This window comes from Penicillium manginii (genome assembly GCF_028828005.1).
Source record: "Penicillium manginii strain IBT 31320 chromosome Unknown utg000009l:1.0-3297300.0:1.0-3298630.0, whole genome shotgun sequence".
Classification (NCBI taxonomy): Eukaryota; Fungi; Ascomycota; class Eurotiomycetes; order Eurotiales; family Aspergillaceae; genus Penicillium; species Penicillium manginii.
This window is the reverse complement of record NW_026643110.1, coordinates 479,821-502,083: the sequence shown is the minus strand read 5'-3', so window position 1 is coordinate 502,083 and position 22,263 is coordinate 479,821. Positions and strand designations below refer to the sequence as shown.

The 22,263-nt window shown below is 50.6% G+C and overlaps 11 protein-coding genes across 11 annotated transcripts; 6 read left to right on the top strand and 5 right to left on the bottom strand.

Moving 5' to 3' along the window:
- Window positions 1-8: 8 nt before the first annotated feature.
- On the bottom strand, window positions 9-455 carry N7533_011963 (uncharacterized protein; the record flags this gene model as incomplete). Its single annotated transcript, XM_057108613.1, has 2 exons — window positions 9-320; window positions 387-455. 2 exons carry the CDS (start codon window positions 453-455, stop codon window positions 9-11), a joined length of 381 nt encoding a protein of 126 aa, XP_056953714.1.
- Window positions 456-710: 255 nt separating this feature from the next.
- On the top strand, window positions 711-1,415 carry N7533_011962 (uncharacterized protein; the record flags this gene model as incomplete). The annotated part of the gene is made up of 3 exons (XM_057108612.1): window positions 711-837; window positions 1,009-1,291; window positions 1,367-1,415. The coding sequence occupies 3 exons, from the start codon at window positions 711-713 to the stop codon at window positions 1,413-1,415; spliced, it is 459 nt and encodes a 152-aa protein (XP_056953713.1).
- A 16-nt stretch (window positions 1,416-1,431) lies between these two features.
- Window positions 1,432-2,061, bottom strand: N7533_011961 (DUF2306 domain-containing protein; the record flags this gene model as incomplete). The annotated part of the gene is made up of 1 exon (XM_057108611.1): window positions 1,432-2,061. One exon carries the CDS (start codon window positions 2,059-2,061, stop codon window positions 1,432-1,434), a length of 630 nt encoding a protein of 209 aa, XP_056953712.1.
- A 1,096-nt stretch (window positions 2,062-3,157) lies between these two features.
- On the top strand, window positions 3,158-3,607 carry N7533_011960 (4-carboxymuconolactone decarboxylase; the record flags this gene model as incomplete). Its single annotated transcript, XM_057108610.1, has 1 exon — window positions 3,158-3,607. One exon carries the CDS (start codon window positions 3,158-3,160, stop codon window positions 3,605-3,607), a length of 450 nt encoding a protein of 149 aa, XP_056953711.1.
- A 493-nt stretch (window positions 3,608-4,100) lies between these two features.
- On the top strand, window positions 4,101-6,057 carry N7533_011959 (uncharacterized protein; the record flags this gene model as incomplete). Its single annotated transcript, XM_057108609.1, has 3 exons — window positions 4,101-4,162; window positions 4,518-5,968; window positions 6,032-6,057. 3 exons carry the CDS (start codon window positions 4,101-4,103, stop codon window positions 6,055-6,057), a joined length of 1,539 nt encoding a protein of 512 aa, XP_056953710.1.
- A 608-nt stretch (window positions 6,058-6,665) lies between these two features.
- N7533_011958 (Mob1/phocein family protein) lies at window positions 6,666-7,749 on the top strand (the record flags this gene model as incomplete). Its single annotated transcript, XM_057108608.1, has 3 exons — window positions 6,666-7,065; window positions 7,142-7,235; window positions 7,314-7,749. The coding sequence occupies 3 exons, from the start codon at window positions 6,666-6,668 to the stop codon at window positions 7,747-7,749; spliced, it is 930 nt and encodes a 309-aa protein (XP_056953709.1).
- A 586-nt stretch (window positions 7,750-8,335) lies between these two features.
- N7533_011957 (F1F0 ATP synthase subunit 5) lies at window positions 8,336-9,408 on the top strand (the record flags this gene model as incomplete). The annotated part of the gene is made up of 4 exons (XM_057108607.1): window positions 8,336-8,470; window positions 8,735-9,049; window positions 9,138-9,227; window positions 9,295-9,408. The coding sequence occupies 4 exons, from the start codon at window positions 8,336-8,338 to the stop codon at window positions 9,406-9,408; spliced, it is 654 nt and encodes a 217-aa protein (XP_056953708.1).
- A 659-nt stretch (window positions 9,409-10,067) lies between these two features.
- Window positions 10,068-13,601, bottom strand: N7533_011956 (uncharacterized protein; the record flags this gene model as incomplete). The annotated part of the gene is made up of 8 exons (XM_057108606.1): window positions 10,068-10,470; window positions 10,542-11,191; window positions 11,265-12,875; window positions 12,934-13,033; window positions 13,109-13,226; window positions 13,285-13,307; window positions 13,396-13,411; window positions 13,478-13,601. The coding sequence occupies 8 exons, from the start codon at window positions 13,599-13,601 to the stop codon at window positions 10,068-10,070; spliced, it is 3,045 nt and encodes a 1,014-aa protein (XP_056953707.1).
- An 861-nt stretch (window positions 13,602-14,462) lies between these two features.
- On the bottom strand, window positions 14,463-15,241 carry N7533_011955 (uncharacterized protein; the record flags this gene model as incomplete). The annotated part of the gene is made up of 4 exons (XM_057108605.1): window positions 14,463-14,527; window positions 14,740-14,885; window positions 14,984-15,073; window positions 15,189-15,241. 4 exons carry the CDS (start codon window positions 15,239-15,241, stop codon window positions 14,463-14,465), a joined length of 354 nt encoding a protein of 117 aa, XP_056953706.1.
- Window positions 15,242-16,241: 1,000 nt separating this feature from the next.
- Window positions 16,242-18,981, top strand: N7533_011954 (uncharacterized protein; the record flags this gene model as incomplete). Its single annotated transcript, XM_057108604.1, has 2 exons — window positions 16,242-17,486; window positions 17,545-18,981. The coding sequence occupies 2 exons, from the start codon at window positions 16,242-16,244 to the stop codon at window positions 18,979-18,981; spliced, it is 2,682 nt and encodes an 893-aa protein (XP_056953705.1).
- Window positions 18,982-19,829: 848 nt separating this feature from the next.
- On the bottom strand, window positions 19,830-22,175 carry N7533_011953 (putative pentafunctional AROM polypeptide; the record flags this gene model as incomplete). Its single annotated transcript, XM_057108603.1, has 2 exons — window positions 19,830-20,036; window positions 20,088-22,175. 2 exons carry the CDS (start codon window positions 22,173-22,175, stop codon window positions 19,830-19,832), a joined length of 2,295 nt encoding a protein of 764 aa, XP_056953704.1.
- Between the last annotated feature and the right edge of the window lie 88 nt (window positions 22,176-22,263).

The following is a 22,263-nucleotide window of genomic DNA, read 5'->3' as shown; positions in this document are numbered from 1 at the left end:
TCCGCTCCCTAAAACAACAACAGTAGAATGCTTTCAACCCGGCAAATTACAAGCACACAAAAGATCTCCCCGACGAGCTCCACCTCATTCCAGCGGGAGCTAAGCTCGTAGTCCTGAAGATTCCTGACATAAGAGTCTCCCTTGGAAGAATACGGAGACCGGCTGTTCTGGCGGCGGCGAGACCAAAGGAGAAAGACAGCTCCGATGAGCGCGAATCCCTCGACGACGGAACCAATCCCAATTCCAGCCTTTGCGCCTGCGGAAAGTGAAGAATGACCTTTCTTTTCCTTTTCGGTCACATCTGTGCGTTGATGGACCAGCTGGATCAAAGGGGCAAAAACAGATATGCTGGGAACCATTTCCACTAATGCCTTCTTTCAACGTACCGGAGAATTGATCCCATGGAGTTTTGAGAGGATTTTGGGGGCTCTAAGGCAGAGCTGAGCGAGTGCCATACTGATTAAGTATTGCCGGAGCCAAGACAGAAAATAGATGATATGCAACTTGGAGGTGTCACTATTGCAAAGGGAACAAATAAAATGAGACAGAGAGGAAAGTTGTTCCAGCGTACCAACTTGTTGAATATGTGGTGTGCTAAGGAAGGGAGTGATAGATGGTGAAAGGCAAGAGAGAAGAAGTGAATTGGGGTGGTCAGTTGGTTCGAATGTTCAAATGGCCGTAACCCAAGTTCTCTAGAAAGTACCTCTATCATGGAGATAGATCCTTCCAAAATTCATATTATCAGGCACATTACCTCCCCTAACGCGTCTTTGATATTTGAAGTAGAACTGGACGGCCAAAAGTATGCATTGAAGCTTTTCCACGATAATGCCGACCGTGGATATACTTAAAAGGGTCGTGATTTGAACCGATTTTGCTGTGAATCCACTGCATATCAGAAGCTTCTTACTTCTGGTATCTCTGTCAGTGGTTTTGTTGCGCAATTCTACGGCTGTATCGATCGAATAGATCCTACGTTATATCATGCTTTCCGCCATTTTACTTAAGATAAGCTGAACCCAAGAGCAATCTTGTTAGAGTATCTCCCAGATACAGAAAGCTTAAACTGTGTGAACTATTCAGAAACACTCTATCCCCAGGGCATTACGGGCATGAAGGAGATACACAAAGCAGGGGTCCACCACCGGGATATCTACCCCAGAAATCTTCTCCTTATCCACGGAAACCCCGATAGGCTGGTGTGGATTGATTTTGATGTTTCAACAACTTTCACCAGACTTGGTCTTGAACAGGTGACTCAGTCTGACTACGAAATTTTGCTCGTGAAGGGGTTTGGGGAAGCATTGGCTAGGATTCTATTTCTCCCTATATTTCGAGTATTCAACTTGCTAGATAACAGTTATAGAGAGATGACCAAGCCGAAGGTCTCCCACCGAATACAAAAGGTTTATTGATATACATGGTATCATCCTATTCGACGGCCAACTTTCGATTCTTCCTATTCCCGATGTACCATTCTGCAAAAATCAGATTGGGAATCCAACAAGAGTAGGCGATGACGGTCAAAGCCCCCGGCGGAGTCAATCCAGAAAAGATAAACAGCGGAAGTTGCCAGCGCAGCATCACAGCAGCATAAGTCAACGAAAAATTGCGTATCATCCAGTCCCTATGGCCAGAAACATCCCCACTCCAGATAGTGCGAAGACCCATGATCATCGTTGCCATCCACACAATGGCCAAAACCGCAAATCCATAATCACCGATGGGATATGCGGCGCTGTTCATGGAAACATGTAGACCACATAAGCCACTAGCGAAAATTGATACCGCGTAAACCCGTCCGACCCATCGATGTACCCGAGGATGTAATCGACGAATTCTCTCAACAAATTGGATCGGACCTAGGAGGATTGCCAGACCACCTGAGATGATATGGATATAGCCGTAAATCGATGATAGGAGGCGTATCTTCGTGCGAAGGCCAGTTGGTGGAGTGTAAAATATGAAATAGAAGGCGTAATAGCTGATTGGTAAAGTAGGAATTGCCATAATCCACCAGCGTAATGCTGAGGAGGCACCTTGAGATCGAGGGCTTTGCATTTGCAACAAAATCAACGGAACGTAGCCGAACAAGAGCAAAAAAAATCAAAGTAACCTGTGGCGGGTAGCCTAATCGAGTGCTCGCTGGCAGGTGTTATATGAATAATATATCGGGTTGGGCTGTAACCTTCAACCTTGGAACTTGAAGTTTAAAGGCAGTGCCAGGTGTCAGTGAAGTTTGCAAGAGAATGTAATTTCGAGGCGGCGACAATGCCAACTGAGGCGGAGATGATTTTTGGACAGTTAAATGCCCACTTAAATAATTTTTATCCTTTAGCTAGGATTTTGCTGTAGACCCAATGATCCAGCGTGACCTCGCACTTGTGGGTCCATTTTCTGTTGACAGCCCCCAGATTAGATTTAGCCTGCTCCATAGCGTCGGCTGTGGTCAATCAAAACACCTCCAATTGAAAGCGAAGTCTTAGGCCCATATGGTCGTAGGGCATGCAAGGTAATTGCATCAGTGTGGGATGAAACCCAGATATCAAATACGACGTGCATTCCAATGCTGTGAGAGGTGTAAATGGTCACGGTAAATTGGCAACGGACGGTCGGCCAACGGAGGGTAAATGTTGGGCGGTGTCTGACCTCAAGGCTGCTGAGGTCTATCGAGGCTGAGAAGCCAAAGGAAAGCAGAAGCTTATTTGATGCAAATGGGTAGGGCTTTAAGATGTCTACCGCTCTAGGGAATTCCCACCGCTAGCGGGAAACATCAATTATTCAGTCAGCCAATAACAACAGTTATGTACCCAGTAGCTGAAATATAGTTAGGGGGTATTTATAGTACTAGAAACACTTCGCACCTGGTGCTTGTCGTGCATATTTAAGGCCCCTTATTCCTAGTCAACCATCCTAGCCCTGAAGGTCTCCAAATAGACCTCGGGAGTCTCAAGGGTGGGGTTGAATTCTCCCGATTCTCGGCTTAATGCACTGGGCCGCAGTAGATCTTCTACACCTTCCACCTTCCGCTCTTCCGCTCACTTTACAACAACTTGCATCTTTACAACCCAGCAGATATTACCACTGACTCTACATTTTTTTTTTTGGGACTGCTCTTTTAATTCGCCATCTCTTCATCCCCTCCGCCCCAGCCAAGATGTCTACCGACCCGAAATTCGACGACCTACACAAACAACTCTTCGATGAAGGGATGAAGGTTCGCCGCGGGGTCTTGGGAGATTCATATGTCGACCAAGCTCTAGAAAACGGCACTACCGAATTCTCAAAACCGTGCCAAGAAATGATCACCGAATGGGCCTGGGGAAATGTCTGGACCCGACCTGGCCTGGAACGACGAGACCGCAGTCTGCTCAATATTGGCATGTTAATGGCCCTCAATCGTGGCCCTGAATTGGCTCTCCATATCAGAGGCGCCCGCAATAATGGACTGAGCGAGCTTGAGATTCGGGAGGCGATCCTACATGCTACGGTGTATTGTGGTGCTCCGGCGGGAGTCGATGCGTTCAAAACTGCTGAACGGGTATTCAATGAGATGGCTGCAAATGGCGAGAAGCCTCGGGAGTTGGGAGAGAAGATACAAGCTTAGAGTGGTGAACCATTCAAATCATGTTGCTAGGCTACGTGAATAAGCAGTACAGCTGCAACTCAATTATAGGCCTCATTCACATGACCAACATCTTGGAGACGCTATGCGGTAGTGTCTGGGACTGGGAAAGGGCTCAACTTAGAGGTTACAGGGAAATTTTTCATAACATCTATCATACTGTGAAAAATGATGATGGGAAACCCATGATTATGTCTTTCTAGCATAGATACAGAGCGACAAGTGGGGTCTGTTTGTGGCAGTGTGTCTGCTAGCCCCACTGTCAGTTCCCAGGTTCAACGTTGTCTTATTCATGAAGATTACATGGAGTTGTTCACAATGGCCATGGCCTCACCTTCGAAAATACTGTTGCCCCGAATTGTCGATCATGTCAATTTTGGCCCCCATAGTCTTGGCCCACATAGTCATCAAGGGGTTCTGAGCCCGGGCCACCTACAATCCCGAAATTGTAAAAACGCCTCCCTGTTGACTTATCATGCACTCGGGCCCAATATGGGAATGGAGGGACAGAGCCAAGTTCTCACATCTCGTCCTAAAGTAAGACGAACCAGCAAGCCAAAGGTGAAGACAGGATGCACTACTTGCAAGTGAGATGCCCCTTTCTCAGTCTCTTGTCACCCAGTTGTACGGCATTTAACACTGATCGATTGGAGTAGAAACCGAAGATTGAAGTGTGACGAAAACAAACCTTCATGCATCCGGTAAGCTGTCTAGTACTATTATAGACTGTCTAAATATACTTGAGCCTACGTTGTGTATATTTTGATGTGTTGGTTTCGAATTTGGCACTGACCTGCCGACTCTTCGATCTGCTGCCTAGTTGCGTGAAAAGCGGACGAATTTGCGAAGGATATAAAGAGCGAAACACAGTCCCTAGGTACACAATACCTAGAGTGCTAGCACCCGCTCCTATTGCTATCCACAACATTGAAGCTCGAGCGTTGGAATTCTTTTTCATCAAGACCGCGCCCCAACTAGCAGGGTACTTTGAAGCTGGATTCTTCCAAGGAAGCGTACTGCGACTCAGCCTAACGGAACCTATTATTCGGCAGGTCATCAGTGCCATTGGACTTGCCCACGGAAACGCAGCTGTAGGCAACGGAACTCTTGATTCCGATGCCTTGGAGCCATATCGGCATATTGAACTTTATAATAGATCTATCCGTGCGGCGATCGAGAAGGTCTCCGCAGAGCCAAATGCTTCGCCTGACACAATGTGTCTGATTGCCACGGCGAACATTCTATTTACCTGTTTCGAAGTGATGCAGGGGAATATTCCCGCCGCGGCAGCTCACGTTCAAAGTGGCCAGCGCCTGTTTCAGCAATGGCGCGATATAAATGGAGGCCCGACAGGACCATGGGGCCGCGACAAATATCGGTCTCCCGAGGCCAAGTTCATGGAGACTGAGATCGCACCATTGCTTGCATTGTTCAATACTAACTCAGTCGAGTGTGGCGGTGGGGGACGCACTAAACTCCTTCTCAACTCGGTGGATGAGCAATCGGGGCTCTTCGTTACGGACGGGTTTGAAACACTCGGAGAGGCACGTATTGGGCTTATTGACATGGTAACATGTGCAGTTCATCTATCTCATCAGGTAGATTATGAAAATGGAGAGACTGCAAGTACGCAAAACACCGTCTCTGCGCTATCCCAACGCGTTAAACGGCTGTTGAATTTGTGGAACAAGAATTTCGAGAGCCTCTTGAGCCGACAAAACGTCAGTCGGAGCAAGCGAAAGCAAAAGATGATCGATGTTATCCGGATAATAAAGTATAGTACTGAATTTGGCATAAGATCGTTTACGGCGAAGAGTGAGTGTGAGTGGGATCTTCATCGTGAAGAGTATGCGGAAGGGATACGAGTGATCGACGCCATCGTTTCTGATCAAGACCGGTTTCCGGACATCATTTCGCGAACAATGAACCTGGATGCCGGTATGATATTCCCACTTCACACTCTTGCATGGAAATGTCGGTGGCCGAAGTTACGTCGCCAAGGCCTCGCATTACTACAGCGGATACCGAGGCGTGAGTGGCTTTACGAGTCTTTGCATTATCATGCTATATTTTCTCGCATCATGGCAATCGAGGAATCTGGATTGCGGCTGGTATTAGGAATGGAGCCGGAGGAGAGCTGGCTACCACCCGAACATGTTCGTATCATTGATTGGACCGTCACGGCAACCAAGCCTTTTACACCAGGAGTCCATCCTGAATACGAGATCACCTTTTTTAGCAAGCCCCAGGGGGTTGATGGTCCTGTCAATCGATATACTGAGACCATGCAGTTCGAATTTACCCAAAATTTCGAATCTGCTGTTCCGGTCAATATGATTTCTAGTAAGTTGATTACTCGCGCTTCATGATATTATAGACGAGAAATTTACGGCTAACATTGACTAGGCCCTGAATGGCAAGCTAGACTGTAAAGTTTGTGTGACCACTGGCACCTGGGCACCCATCTTCCCCTTCCCTTATCTAGACTGTCTACATAGCATCAGCAAGCATCCTCTATACACTTCGAGTCTACTTGTAATATTGATTTGCCATGTGTAGTACTATTATGCATAGAGTCACGATGTACGATACATTTGGGAAATGATCGGAAGGTATCATTTGTAGAATCCGAACAATTAATGAATTTGAACAATTTCAATGTAGTTGAAATCACTAAATAGTACTAGTAGTATAGTGATCCATGGTGCTGACGCGGTCACCAGGGCAACCGCGCCTTCGATGACGGCAATCGGTCAGTGGGGAGCTGAACTTGCGATAACCTAAGGTTAGACCTTAACCTGGAACACCACTTCTCTCCTTGCTGTCGATCCACCCTTTGTTCCTTTGTTCTCTTGTCTCATCTTTCCTCACGGTCTCAAACCTCTTTGCTTCCAGTGGTATGACATGCTGCAGACCCCCCCCATTCCTCGATCCCCCGATCGCCATGCGCGCTGCTAACTCCCTTGTTCTTGGAATGTAGCCAGACTCCGATCAGCGCCCCGCCAAATTATATCCCCAAGGGAGATTCCTCTGAACGAAAATGGCTTCGTTCATCACCACCATGTCTGTCCCCGCTACTCCTGCCCCTGCCTATATCTCCACGCCCGATGCGGTGGCGCGTTCCCCGCCAGCCCGTTCCCCTTCCCTCAGTCTGAGCCCCTCGGGCATCTACCAGACCACCCGCACTTCCCATCTTCCTTTACTCGAGCCGCCCTCCTACCTCTCTCCAGCAGTGCGCGCACTCAAACAAGGTGTATTTGGACTAACCCCTCCCAGCAATGCGCGGACACGAGCCCCCTTCAAGCCCCGGTCCGCCGCCAAGGGCACAAGCAGTTACCAGCTGAGGCAATTCGCCGAGGCCACTTTGGGAAGTGGCAGTTTGCGCAAGGCTGTCAAGCTTCCCGAGGGCGAGGACCTGAATGAATGGCTCGCTGTGAATGGTGAGATCTTTCTCCATCTTTGCCCGTGAAATTCGAGGACAAGATCGCTAATATAAACATTCGGTTCAATGTATAGTCGTCGACTTCTACAATCAGATCAACCTGCTCTATGGTTCTATAACCGAGTTCTGCTCCCCACAAACCTGCCCTGAAATGAAGGCGACTGATGAGTATGATCCCGCTCAAGCCCCATGAAACTCGATTTCCCGAGACTCGACATCCCCGCAACTGGTGTTGACAATTTACAGGTTCGAGTACCTCTGGCAAGATTCGGAAAACTACAAGAGGCCCACCAAGATGTCCGCGCCCGAATATATCGAACACCTGATGAGCTGGGTACAAAGCAATATCGACAACGAGCAAATGTTTCCCAGTCGAATCGGTCAGTACTCGCAGTTTCCACATGGAGATGGAGAGAGGCTAACGCAATATTACGATACAGGTGTTCCCTTCCCCAAGACATTCTCTAGTCTCCTGCGCCAAATATTCAAGCGTCTGTACCGTGTCTACGCCCATATCTATTGCCATCACTACCCCGTCGTCGTACATTTGGGGCTCGAGCCCCATCTGAATACCAGCTTCAAGCACTACGTCTTGTTCATCAATGAGCACACGCTTGCGAGTGGGAAGGATTATTGGGGACCACTCGGCGATTTGGTGGATAGTATGCTGAAGAGCGACTAAGTTGTGTGCTGTTGATTCATGAACAAGTGTGCATGAGATATCACCGCCTATCGCTGATACCCGAATCCGGGAGGGTTCGTTGCGATTTCGGTCGGCGGGATTCTCACTGGCGTTTTGGGCGTGGGCATGCATTGTCGAAGTTTTTGCTTATTTGGATGGGTTGTCTGTCTCTAGGATGGAGAATGAATAGCAGGCTAGGAGCCAACCGTTATTTTGATCACCAGTTAAGGAGTCGAGATCCCGGTGTTCCGGTGTGGGCTGTCGCCATTGATGTATTGATGTAGAACGGGTTACCAGAGTAGTCATAGTCACGAATCAAGTGAAATGAATTGATGCAGCTATTAGAATAGACCAAAAGTGTAAATATTAAAAGTAATCGACAAGTCTTTAGTCAAAACATCTACTGTCGTCAACTGGCGACTGCGAAAACCGGGAGGATTATGTCAGCTACAACACGTGATCTGGAAGAAGTCGGAGCCAGTTGCACTCAACCTTCACGAAGCCAACCGACCCCGTCGTTTCGCACCTCACCTCCCATCACAACTCTCAACCCTCCCCGAGGCTCTCCTCGCACACTCAATTCACAATGATGTCCGCTCGTGTCGCCCGCTCCGGCCTGCGTGCCGCCCAGCAGTTCTCCGCTCCTCGCGCCGCCGTTAACAGCCTGCGCACCTATGCCACCCCGGCCCAGGATGCCAGTGTCAACCCCCCCCGTCGCTCTGTTCGGCGTCTCTGGCACCTACGCCTCTGCTCTGGTATGCCTTCGACTCCCCTACGTGATCCGATTCTCGTGATGGCATTTTTCCTGGCGCCTCCGTGTTATCCCGGCACCCCTCGCGGTCTGCATCTGCATCCCCTCTCTTTCGAGATTGAGATTCAATGCCGGATCCGAGATCCGCAACACGACATCCACACCAGCACACAGGCACAGCTATGCCTGTCGCAAAACACAAGAACCCTTTCTAACCTATCTCCCTGTATCTAGTACACTGCTTCCTCCAAGTCCTCCGCCCTCGACCAGACCGCCAAGGCCATCGCCGCCCTCGGCCAGACCCTGAAGGCCGACCCCAAGCTGGGTGCCATCCTCGGTGCTCCCACCCTCACCCATGCCGACAAGCTCCAGGTCGTCGCCGAGCTCCAGAAGGTCGCCGGTGCCGACAAGGGTGACATCCTGAAGAACTTCCTCCTCACCCTGGCCGAGAACAACCGTCTCGGTTCCCTTGAGACCGTCTGCGAGAAGTTCGCTACCCTCATGAGCGCTCACCGCGGTGAGATCGAGCTGAACATCACCTCCGCCCAGGTTCGTTTTCACGCCTGCTTACTTTAAAGAAGCAATCCAATCCGCCGGGAAAAGTATACATGTTTGCTAACACTCTACTCTAATCTAGGAGCTCGACTCCAAGACCATCTCCCGTCTCGAGAAGGCCGTTGCCAAGTCTGAGTACAGCCAGGGCAAGAAGCTCAAGATCGTCACTGCCGTGAGTAAACCCGCAACCCATATTAAATTCCTAAAGCCCTTTTCTTTTTTTTTCTAACATCACCCAGGTTAACCCCGACCTCGTCGGTGGACTCGTCGTTGACATCGGTGGCCGCACCATCGACCTGAGCGTTTCCGCCAAGATCGCCAAGATGAACAAGGCTCTGACCGATGCTTTGTAAATGTAAAATAAACACCTTCGAGAGTTGTGTGGGGCCGTGTCGGTTAGAATATAGCATTCCCGCATGAACGGTAGCGTTGGAAGGCGGAGGCCGTGGGATGGATGGGATGGGGCTGGATCTGTCGTGTCTGGCCCCCCTTGTCATGTCTGTGGATCTTCCTCGGTCTTTTCAGTTCCATTTGTTTTCATTATTTGTGAATTGCACAATACACTTTTCATTACTCATACTTTGCATGTTTGTAAGCTATAGCTGGGAGAAGCAGTTGGTATCGTAAACACTGGCATACACCCGACCCATGACAGGGCTCCAGGGCTCATATTCTGAGATTAGACATGGAAGTTGAGTCGGAGATCTATTGGATACCACAGCCCTGGAGGGCAACTACAATAGTGAAAGAACTAGAAGCAAATGCGCCAAATGCAATCTCGATTGTTCACAACTAAACGCTCAAAGATGTGTAAATGACACCGCAACGATATCTATTAGTGCAACCCGTTTATCCACATCAATCACATCGAAAAGTCATCATAAGATCCATCGTCAAAGTCAAATGCAAGGAAAGTAGCGAAAGGAAATAGAAAACATGTCCATCATAAGAAGAGAAGAGAAGGTATGGTAGGAAAACATCCATGCCAAAATTGTCAGGAGCATGAATTCTTTCAAGAATGCCCATTCTGCTTATCGTCCTTGGTAACGAGTTCGTCTTCATAAGCCGCCATGGAAGCAGAGCTACGCACGCGCTGCAACTGACTCTCAACATAATTGTGCACATGCTCGTCCTCTTCATCCTCGTCGCCGTTCTGGCTTCCGCCGAACGCAGTGCTACCCCGACGGCTGATGGGACTACTAGTGAACTCGTCATCCAGAGCTGCGGGGGTCTGGTCACCGGCAATGGTTGAGTTGAAGTCACTGCGATTACCGATGGAGCGGTTAGTGGAGGAGCGGCGGACAGATGGACGGCGGGAGCTGGGAGGGCGGCCGGTGCGGGAGAAGATGTCGTCGAAGTAGTGCGATGCTGCAGCGAAGGGGGAGCGTGGGGTCTGGGGGAGACGGCAGTTCAGGCTGGGAGAGATTTTAGTAATGAACCGAGTATAACCCATATTAGAATGAAAGTGAAGGCATAGCCTGCTTACCCTGTATCATGGATGATTTTGGCAATGAGGCCGGTCCAACCACATTGGTGAGATGTGCCCAGACCACGGCCGGTGTCGCCGTCGAAGAACTCGTGGAACCAGAGGTAATCCTTCCAGTTCTCGTCGAAATCGAGGAGGTCGTTTGTTCCGTTGATGGCGCGGCGACCCTCGTCATTGCGCGCGAAGAGATGCTGCATACGGTGCTGGAGTTCCTCCGCAACGCCGCCTAGGTGCATGTACTCGCCTGATCCGGTGGGACACTCGATCTGGAACGAGTCGCCGTAGAACATATAGTACCGCAGCAGCGACTCGACGAGCAGGAAGTTGACGCAGAGCCAGATCGGTCCGCGCCAGTTACTGTTGCCGCCGAATAGAGAGCTGTCTGAGTCGCCGGGGACGTAGCCGACTTTGAATGTTTGGCCGTTGACGTCCATTGAGTAGGGGTTCTCTTCGTGGAACTTTGACATCGATCGGATGCCGTGCTCGGATAGGAATTCCGTCTCGTCGAGCATGCGCTTGAGGATCTTCTCCAGACGGTCTTTGCTCACGAGTGAGAGTAGGAGACGGTCGTCTTTGCCGCGGCGCTTCATGCTGGCGATATTGCGCTCGGCTACGTCGGATCGGTTCTCGATGAACCAGTCCAGACGCTTCTTGAATGAGGGGAAACTTCTTGATGATCTCGGGCTCGAGGGTGAGGACCGCGTAGAGCGGGATGAGACCTACCAGCGATCGGACTGGCAGCTGCTGGGTCCAGGGACCACCGTATGAGATGGCATCGTAGTAGAAGTGGTCGTCCTCGTTCCACAGCGACTTGATGTTATCCTCTCCAGAGCGGTAAGTCATTGCATCGCTGATGAGAATGAAGTGCTCGAAGAACTTGGATGCAATGTCCTCGTAGATTCGACGGTGCTTGGCCAGCTCCAGGGCAATGTTCAGCATGCACAGACAGTAAAAGGCCATCCAGCCTGTGCTATCCGCCTGCTCGAGCACACCTCCGGTTGGGAGAGGCTCGGAACGGTTGAACAGACCAATATTATCGAGACCGAGGAATCCTCCCTCGAAGACATTCTTGCCATCCGAGTCCTTGCGGTTCACCCACCAGGTGAAGTTCAGAAGCAGCTTCTGGAAGACTCGCTCAAGGAAATCTAGATCCTGCCGACCGTACATCTTACGCTCGATCTTGAAGGTGCGGAAGACGGCCCACGCATGCACGGGTGGGTTGACGTCACCGAAATTCCATTCGTAGGCGGGCAGTTGGCCGTTTGGATGCATGTACCATTCTCGGGTCATGAGGTCGAGTTGCTTCTTTGCGAAGTCTGGATCGATCATGGCGAGAGGGATACAGTGGAAGGCAGTGTCCCATGCTGCGAAGAAGGGATATTCCCATGAATCTGGCATGGACAGGATATCGTCGATGTGGAGATGGCGCCATTGTTCATTGCGAATGCCTTTACGGCCAGCGGGAGGGGCAATCTCGGCAGGGTCGCCGTTGGCCCATTGGTCGTAGATGAAGTTATAGTACTGCTTGCACCACATCATTCCGGAGAAGGCTTGACGCTGGATGTTGCGTAGATCCTCGCTCATGGGGAGTGGGTTGATGCGGTAGTAGAAGTCGTCTGCTTCAGCGCGGCGTTGCTCGATGACATCGTCGACGACTTCCTCGTCCACGAACTCCTCCTTCTTGCGGGAGAAGCGGAATCGCACGACTGCGCATTCGCCAGGAGGGACTCCCTCGCCTTCGTCAAAGGCATACCATGCAGCGAGCTTGGTTCCTTCATTAGCCGGGTTGATGGCGCCCTTTTCTTTATCAACGATGTGGCGGTGGAAAGCATCCTTCACGTAGGGCTGATCGTTCTCGGTGTCCCACAGCTTCTTATTGTTGCTCTCGTTCTCCGTGAACAACAATTGAGGCTGGATATCCTCATCGCTCGATCCCACCGGGGGCGATGGGGCAAAGCAGGCATAGCGCTCTCCCAACTTCTCATGGTTCGACTTGGCGATACGCGGTCCTTCGTGCTTGATGGATGGCTTCTCACCCTCGTTCTCGAATCCCCAGGACCAAGTGTTACGGAACCACACCTGCGGGACGATGTGCAGGTGAGCAGGCTCAGGGCCGCGGTTGTATGCAATGACTCGGAAGATCAGCTCCTCCTCATCGTCACCTTCCTTGGCGGTTTCGATGAAGATATCCCAGTAACGGTTATCGGCAAAGGCATCTGTATCGAGGATTTGATATTCACGCTCCTGGCGCGACCGCTTGGCATTCTCATCCACCAACTGCTGATAGGGGAATTCTCTCTGGGGGTATTTGTACAGGAACTTCATGTAGGAGTGCTAGATGTCGGGGTCAGATGGGTCTGTGCAGCACATTGTGAAAAGAAGTACGACGTACCGTCGGGGTATTATCCACGTGGAAATGGGCCTCTTTGACACTCTCACCATGGTTACCCTGCGGATTGGATAGACCGAATAGGCGCTCTTTTAGAAATTCACTGGTGATGTCGTTAGTGGACCGCTACTTGTCTCTCTATCTTCCCCCGCACCCAGCCCCGCGTCTCACAACTCACTCTTTCTCGTTCCAGAAGGAAAATGCAATGTTCTGCAGGCCGTGAGTATCGGAAACACCGGCAATTCCGTCTTCACCCCAGCGAAATGTTCGCGACCGCGCATGATCGTGAGTAAAGTCTACTTGGTTAGCGGTGGTTGTGCTGTGATATCGACAGGGTGGAATTCGAATACTTACAGCTCCATGCATCACCGTCCTCGCTATAACATGACTGTTAGTATTTGATCCAAGGGGGTTTTCTAATGGTTTGGCACGATCACGGCTGTGATATAATGCCGGAAGACTTACGAGTAGTCCTCCCGCACTGTAGCAATGAAGTCATATTAGCCCGTCTTGTCCGCAACACCCCAGCTTAAAGATTTCAACGTACCGGTAGCCCATTGCCGCTCAGCCACATAGGGACCCCATCGCTTCCAATACTTGGTGCGATCGCGATCCTCCTTGAGACGCTTCTCCTCCTCGGTGAGGATCTCGTGCTTGTCGATCAACACCATGGTGGGTGGAGCCGGTGGGCGGGGGGAAGGGGAATGCGGAAATACAGCAATGAAGAGCAATTGGGATGGGGATGGAAGTAACAGATAAAGGTCAGACACAAAAGAGGGAGGAGTGAGAATGTTAGGAAGTGAGAAAGTCCAGAACCCCAACTTCGAGGAAGGGCCGAAGGGAAAGAAAAAAAAACGATTCAACCTTGGAAGAGGGGTCCGTGGCAGCTCAGCAAAAGCAGGGCGGGTAGACGTGCTAGTCACAGCAAGACCTGAGCTTGGGCGATGCAGGTAGGCCGAGTAATGACGGCATTTGTGGATATCCGGGCTTCTCTCGTGGAGGTTTGATTGGTTCTGCGGGGAGTCCATTGCAATCTGGACTGAACTCCAGCTGTACTGCAGATAGTATCTGCTATCTTAGTCCTCCGTACCTAGGTAGTAGTACTACTATTAGTAGCACTAGTGCTAGTGCCACACTGATGCGAATCTTGATTTCGGTTCTACAAGTAGCTACTTGTACTTCATACTACTAGTACCTGGGGAGGTAGTTAGGAGTAGCATCCATGCTTAGTCAAGGCTAATCAAATCACATTACGCCAGGGCGTGGTACATACAAATGGGGGTTCTCAAGATATGCCAGAGCAAGACAGAAGGGATATAAAAGAAGGGAAAGAAAAGAAGAGAAAGAAGAAGGAAAGAAGAGAGTGAAAAAAGAAGAAGAAAAAAACCAAATCAGACCTAATCCGCGCCGGATCCAGCCAAACCACGGTTTGCTGCCATCCGCAAAGGTATAAAAATCAACAAGAACTTGAAGGCTTCAATCAAATCCATGGATATACATGGATATCCACTATATCCTGCGCCCATCCCCAATTACGACGCAGTCTCCGTCGCCTTTTCCTCCTCCGGCTGCTCAGTGACGGTTCCTTCTCGGGGAGCTAGGATCGGCGCATCAGTCTACCGTCTTCCCGACCGCAATCCAGTTCGCAATATATATGCAAGAAATAGTCGCAAAAAAAGAGAATATTAAAAAGAAAAAGAAAGGAAGATGCAAATGCAAATGCAGAATGCAAGACATGACAGGTATTGGGATATGCAAGGAAATGCGATGCGATGCAACGGAGACAAGATCAAGCAGAACCACCCTTACCGGCTGTCTGGCCTTCGCCAAAGTTCAGGCCTGTCGAGGGAGAGCCAAAGTTGACCGATTGCCGCGACTTGAGGCGGTTCTCCGCATCTCGAATGCGCTGCTGTAGCTCTTCAAGCTCACGGTTTTGAATCATCATCGCTTGTTTCCTGTGGGTGTTGGGTTAGCGCATGCGACCGGGAAAGTGGTTGCGATTGCGATTATCATAGTATGCGACGTTTCGTATAACTCCGCACTCGGTACTCACTTTTGATCAATGGTCTGAGAGAGGTGGTTGACATCGCTGTCGAGAGAGAAGGCACTATCGAGCGCTGTGGAAAAGTCTTGCGCCATCGTTCTGGTTGGTCGTGGGTTAGCATTGGACCAGGTTGGTGGTTGGTGATAGGTCTGTTTTGTCGGGCTGACGGGCTGTGGATGCGGGGAGGGAAAAGGAGGGGGAGGATTCAACGAACGACTGGGGGCGCATCTTGGTGGGCTTCCACTCTCGGTCCAAATCAGAAGACATGATGCGAAGCTGTATAGGTAGAACCGGGTGCTCTATATGGACGAGGGAGGTCGACAGAGTGGACGCGCTGAAATGGATGTGCGGGGCACTAGACTCTCGTAAGGACTCGGAGTCACAGGAGAAAGTTGATCGGCAAAGAAGAGACTCGGGCCAGTCAAGGGACCAAGTAGGATGGATGTGTGAATATAGTTGCGAAAAATATCACTATCTGGTGGGGGAAGGTCGAAAGAAAGTCAGTTGACGGCCAACTCCTTTTTGTGTATACTTCGGACAGCGGGAGCGGTAAGGGGATACTAGTCCCCGAGTACCTTCTTTGGAGAATAGAGAACCGGAGGGGGATACGGAGAGGGGGGGGGGGGGGCTGATAGGAGAATCATACCAAATAGAGAGGATGTAAAGCACGAATCGAGGTAGTTTGGGCGGGAGAGTAGTAGTAAGTAAGGGAGAAGAGGGGAAGAGAAAGGGAAAAAAAAGAAGTTGAGGAGAGACGATCTTCGCCCACCGACTATGTTACTAGTCGCCGGAATATCGTGGAGAGAGGGCTGTCACTGTATTACACTGGGATTTAAGGGGGAAGCTGTTGTCAAAGAAATCACCAGTGGAGTCGGTGGTGGTGAGTAGCGTAGTTTAGTGTAGCTTAGGACTCAGGGGCAGCCTCCACTAGGGACACTTGGGCGAAAAGGGGTGAAGATTGTCCAGGAGAACAGACAGAATCAACTGGTCATGGCCGCGTCAGAGTGTACGGAGTAGATAGGGCTGTATAGAAGTGGGAATAGATCTATAGGAATACCCATGGATGTAGACTAGCTTATTGTATGCTTGCATACTTGCATATACATAGGAACTATATACTCCGTATATCTACCCCGTATATACTACAGAGTACGGAGTATACTTTGTACCCTAAGGTATCTCGAGTCCTCCTTATTCCTTAGTGTAAGCACACTTAAATAGTGTGAGTCAGCAACTGTTGTAATGTAACGTATTGTGTATACCAAGAATGCACGTGACTGTATCCCAATCCGCCGAACTGGCAAGGGCGACCCGGGGACAGCAGCAGGCAGGAACCACCGAGAGTGCCTTCATCGAATCAACTCCCGAGGTCCTTCCTTTCTTCTTGAATCTTCATCTTCATCTTCATCTTCACCTTCACCTTCACCTCCTCTTCCTCTTCTTACCGGCTCTCCCCCCCCCGGTCGCGCTCACCCTCACCCTCGCCCTCTCCCTCGTTCTCGCTCTCTCTCCCCCTTCCAGGAACCCACCGAAAATCTTCGCGCGACCGAACACGTCCACCACCGGCCAACTCCACCTCCACGTCCGTTTCGCGTCCCTCCCCCCCCCAACCACCCCCATCCCTACCACCGTGGCCCCCATCCCAAAAATTATCCCCGCCAGTGGCCGACCGGGCGGGCAATGGGGGATGCCTCCTCTGTCGGCGTATACTCCGTTTGAGTCCCTGCTCTTTTTCCAGTCTTTAGCAGCCTCCGATGTGCGCCCGGCAAGCTTCACCTCCATTTCAACCCTCCTGAGCAATAATCCGCATGTGCGCCAGCATGTCGCATTCAGTGCCGATCGTCTGAGCCCCGAGGCTCTAGAGGATCTATATGCGACATTATTGCGCGATGGTTTCGATCGAGACAACGGTCCTAATGCATGGTCGACGGACACCTCGGGGTCCAGCAACCCCAAGAAGCGCAAGATCTCGAGCCCGCGCCCAGAGAATCTTCCGACCACAACCACCCATGCTGTACTAGTTCCAGAGCTCGTCGCCCACCTGTACGCGGGGTACAAGGAACTCGTCACAAAAGAGATCAAGGAGGACGAAAAGCGATATACTCAGATCAAGGATGAAATCGACCGTCTCCAGAAAGAGGGCGACAAAGCCATGGGACCGACCACTGCAACGCCCATACCCACCGAAACTCCGCCTCAGCCGATGGACATCGACGTGAAGCAGGAAGTGTCACGGCAAGAGGAGTCTTTGAAGGCAGCTCTTCCGCATAAAAGACCGCAGGATGAGTCGCATGATGCGAGGGAAGTGGTAGGAAAATCGCAGCCTGCCAATGTCCAACCTATTAGCAATGCGACGGGAGAGGCGTTGAAAGAACCAGCCGCGCAAGACAAAGCCGCTCCGCCAGCACAACCGAGTGGTCCAAAACCTTCGCAGGTCCACGTTCCCCCACCACTCGCCCCTCGAACCCAACCGCCGATTCCTGGAACACCCACAGCACCGCCACCTACTGCAGTACCTCACCCATCACAAATTGCCCCGCGGCCGAACCTCCCCACACCTTTAACCAAAGTGGGCGCCGAACCAACCCCCACCCAGTCGAGCTTCCAGCAATGGCAGCTTGACCCCCCCTCCTCACTCACCTTACTCCGCCGTCTCTCCTACCGCTACTTCTCATATTGGTCCCGCGGGTGCCAAGCAGCCTCAACCTTCCTCCCAGGTCACATCGCGGAAACACTCCAAGACCTCTGTCTCCTCCAATGTCCCAAGCACGCCAGGCGCAGTGACCTCAGAGGCGCAAACTCCTGTGCCAATTGGATATCCACAGATTTCGCAGACCCCGAGCGTGGTGATTCCCCCGCACTCCGAAACTCGAGCCTCTCGCCCACGACTATCTATCGATACTCCCGGCTCGTCTACTCCATGGAAGCGGACTCCACGTTTAAGCATCCCACACTCCCCGACATCCCCAGCTCGCCCGCGGCCGGAAGATGTTAGCCCGATAAGTGAGAGGGGTTCATCCCCCGAGGCGTTTAACACCTCACGCACACGGGAAAGGAAGACGAGACGAAGCCAGGCAGCCACTGCTGACCAGTCTACCCCCACCATCAAAACCGAGCGACTATCGGCCAATCGAAGAAACCGTGCGATTAGCTCAGCGTCTTCACAAAGCCGGGGGCGTTCTATAGCCTCGCGCGAAGCGTCTCCAGCAGCGGACACGAGACGTGACTCTCGACCAGGACGCCGGAGTGGTGCTGCTCCGAGTGTCGACGATTCAACCCCCAAGCTACGGTCGAAGCGCAAGCGCGGTCTCAGCGAATCATTCGAAGAGCCCAAGGTTGACACGTCTCGATATGTGGTGTGCACCCGAGGTTTCCATCGAACCGCGGCTCCCATCTTGAATGATGTAACTACTCATAAGTTGGCCTCCATTTTTGCCAAGCCACTCGGAGAACGCGACGCACCCGGCTATCACGACCTGATCTATCGCCCGCAAGATCTTAAAACCATTAAGTCGGCCGTTCACCAAGGAAGCAAAGCCGTTGCCGCTGCAACCGAGGCTGTCAGCACTCCGGCTGGTGCAGGGGATAGCGAATCTCCGGCACCTGTCTCTGGAACGCCCACTAAGAACAATGTCCTCATGCTCCAAAAGAGCGAAGACCTCCTACCTCCGAAGGGTATTGTTAACTCTGCCCAATTGGAGAAGGAGTTTGTCCGGATGTTCGCCAACGCAATCATGTACAATCCGGTTCCGGAGCGAGGCTTCGGTCCTGGTTTCCCGATGATTAGCGAGCGTGGTTCTCGCGAGAGCACGCAGTCGAGTGACGGCGAAGAGGGCGGTATCATCCAAGACTCAAAGGACATGTTCAAGGATGTCGAGCAGGCCGTGACCCGATGGCGTGCCGCCGAGCGCACGGCCGATGAACTGGCATACAAGAATGTGCTTTCCTTGAGGCGAGGTAGTGCCAGCGACTTTAATACGGACAGCGCGGATGATGCCAAGGGGTGATTGGATTGGATTGGATTGGACCGGTTCTTGTCACCAACCATGTATACTATGAATCTGTTTTTACTAGGAACCCTCAACGAATGAATACCAGAACGGCAGACTTGAGCTGCCAGCTATATGCAACATTATTAGCTACGATGCTCTTTCCTCGAAAGTGAAACCTTACGTATGTTGGGGAAGGAGCAATCCTAAGAGACCCGTGACCTATCTGTAGTACCTGCTTCAAGTTTAAGTTCCTTGAACTTATCCCACACAACACTCTTATAATGCAAGCCTGAAATATATTTGATAATTGCTTGACAACGCTAAGTGGGCTTCAAGTTTTCTCTTGATGGAACACCGGGAAAGGCAGGAAGACTCAATATACGGACACATTACTACCGGAACTTGAAGTGGAGATTCAAAACTGTATGGCGCTCGGATTGCGCATGCAAATATTCTTGCCGAACTCCGCAAGGCTATTGCCAGCGAAGTCCTTACAAAATATCGCCTCGGCGAAGCACGAGAGGAGATTCCCAACCATGGATATATCGAAACATGTCTAACACTTCGAGCCGATCGCGACAACAACGAGATCCGAATGGAAAGTTGGATACGACGAGAAGCTGGGAACAACAACAACAACAACAACAACAACAACAACAACAACAACAACAACAACAACAACAACAACAACAACAACAACAACAACAACAACAACAACAACAACAACAACAACAACAACAACAACAACAACAACAACAACAACTTGAAAACCAGTTGGATATCGCCAAGCTAGAACAGTATCAGGAGACAGACCCTTTCAAGGGGAGATTTTGGCCCAATACTAGGCTGCCTCAATCGGAATATTATTGATGGACGAATCCATATTTCAGCGACTGCTCCTGGATAACTCGCCGCATTACATGAATAGGCGCAGGCCTCTTTGTGAATAATTCATATTGAGCAATACCCTGCTCGATCAAAACCAACAGGCCGCTCACAACAACCCACCCCTTAGATGCACGTGGCAGCATTTGCTCCATCAATTGTGTCTTAAAAGGACCATATGCAACCTGTACTCGTCAGTATGCGGCCCAGCTCACCATGATGGAAAAAAACAATACCTCAACGAATACCCCACCCGTTCGACTCTCCAGCCATTCCTCGGGAATTTGAAAGACAACAGGATGTTGTTCACTGCCTATCTGGAAAGGAGGAATGCATGGCACGACAATAGTAGGCAAGCGAGTATCCAATGGCCAGGAATCTGCTGAACGGAGAACATCAACCTGTAGGTTAGCCCCAGCCTTAGATTGAGCCCAGTCATTCCAGTAATCAGCAAGTTTTTGCGCATTCCCGTGCGTGCGGTTGTAAATGCAGATTCGGCTAACGCCTAGTTCGTAGCAGGCATATATTGCTGCGCGAGCCATCCCCCCTGCACCGACGATCAAAGCTGTGGTCCCGTCTCGAACAGCATTCGCGGGAGAGAGGTGCTTATCGATACAGTCTCTAATTCCAATATGATCGGTATTGTACCCCTTTCGAACGGTGGCTTGTGAACCATCGGGCTGATAAGTTTGCTCGATCACAACAGTATTGACTGCCTGCATGTCCTTTGCGTCTGGTGTGATTTCATCGATGTATGGCAGAACAGCAGATTTGAATGGAAGAGAAATAGTGACACCGCCACGATCCTTGTCATTCAGAAGTTCATCAACAACAGATATGTCGTCAGCTTGTGTAGTGTCATATGTATGGGGAAGACCGCTATACTCGTAGGCTGCATGGTGCATTTCTGGCGAGAGACTGTACTTGACGCTCTGGCCAAATATTGTGAACTTTTTCTTTGGTAGAAGAAAGAACCCCGCCATTGCCAATTGTGCTTGCTGAAGAGTTACTCCGAGTCCGTCATGCGTTGTTGATGGCAGCACCACAGGTGAAAGAGTAGGATTTAGACATATCGAGGTTCGACCCAACGATCCGGTATTGTACGCGATCACAGGTAGCCTGATCAACGCCGTAGCCTCTTGAATAAATGACAAGCACCGAAAATTGTCATCGGGAAACTGGGATTCCCCAGTGAGGCGGATCGCATTCAATTCAAAAGATTGTACCTTCTCGTGGAGGGCAGCCGGAGTTAAAGCTGCGTGCCGCGAACCCACAGGGAGGTTCTCGTGAAGACCAGCGATGATTTTCGTATAGCCCTTGGAGGTATTCAATCTTTGAACAATATTTTTATCGCACTCGAGTGATATTATAAGTGCCTCTGGGGCAAGGCGAAGAATCATTACCAGAAGTTGACTGTAGCTTTCGGGGTCCTGGGGAATCGAAGAAAGCCCCTCTGCATCGATCATTATGGCAACACGTGAGTGTTTTCGCAGAGTTGCAATATGTCGTGACAGCCTAGCTGCAAGCCTGGTAGGATTTACCTCGTGAGGTGTTAGCACCAGAGTGATGGCATCGGTGCCACTTTCCAGGAGTTCTAAGTCTGGAGTATTTTCTTCAAGCCAAGATGAAGACACTTCCAAGGCAAATGTGTGCGATGCAGAGAAGGGTTCTGATGAGAACGTTTGCGGGATATATGAACCAAAGATGCGACGTAGAAATGTCACGAATAGACGCTCCGTTTCTTTGAGCTTGAGGTACGCAGGGACTGACTTATGCTGAGGCTGACCTTGAGTGAGGTTGAAGAAGTCAAAGTTGGAACACGACTCAAAGAAATCATTGCCTAGCTCGAATATCCGGTCGAATTTCTCTTGACTTGTCGTGACGAATTGTCGCAAGTCTTGTTCATCTCGTCTCACGTATACAACAGGGTGTTGCTGAGCGAACTCCGCCAGCAGCGTGAGCTGGGGACGACTTCCAAAGGCTCCAAGGCCAACGATGACACAATTTTTGTCATTTTTGGAAAGAAGTTCCCGCGAGATCTTGAGTTCGATTTCGCGATATTGCGCCAGTCCGTGTCGTGCAATAAAATCTTGTGGTGAAGACTGGACTTGTTGTTGAAAATATGAATCAAAATCGATAAAGCGGCGTCGCAGCGCAACTGATGCGATGATGCCCAATGTTCTTTTGCCGGCCCCGAAAAAGCCCACTAGTATCAGGGTAGAATGTGGATCATAATGCCGGTGAAACCCCAGAGCCTCATTCGCAAGCGCTACGTGAGGGCTCCCAGGCTTCCCATGAGTTGTCGAGCCAGCGACGGTACTCATCTCGATGGAAGTCTTTCTTCACAGGCGTTATCTGACACAGCTGCAAGAATCGTGATGACTCTTGAATGTATTTGCCATCGCTTTGCCG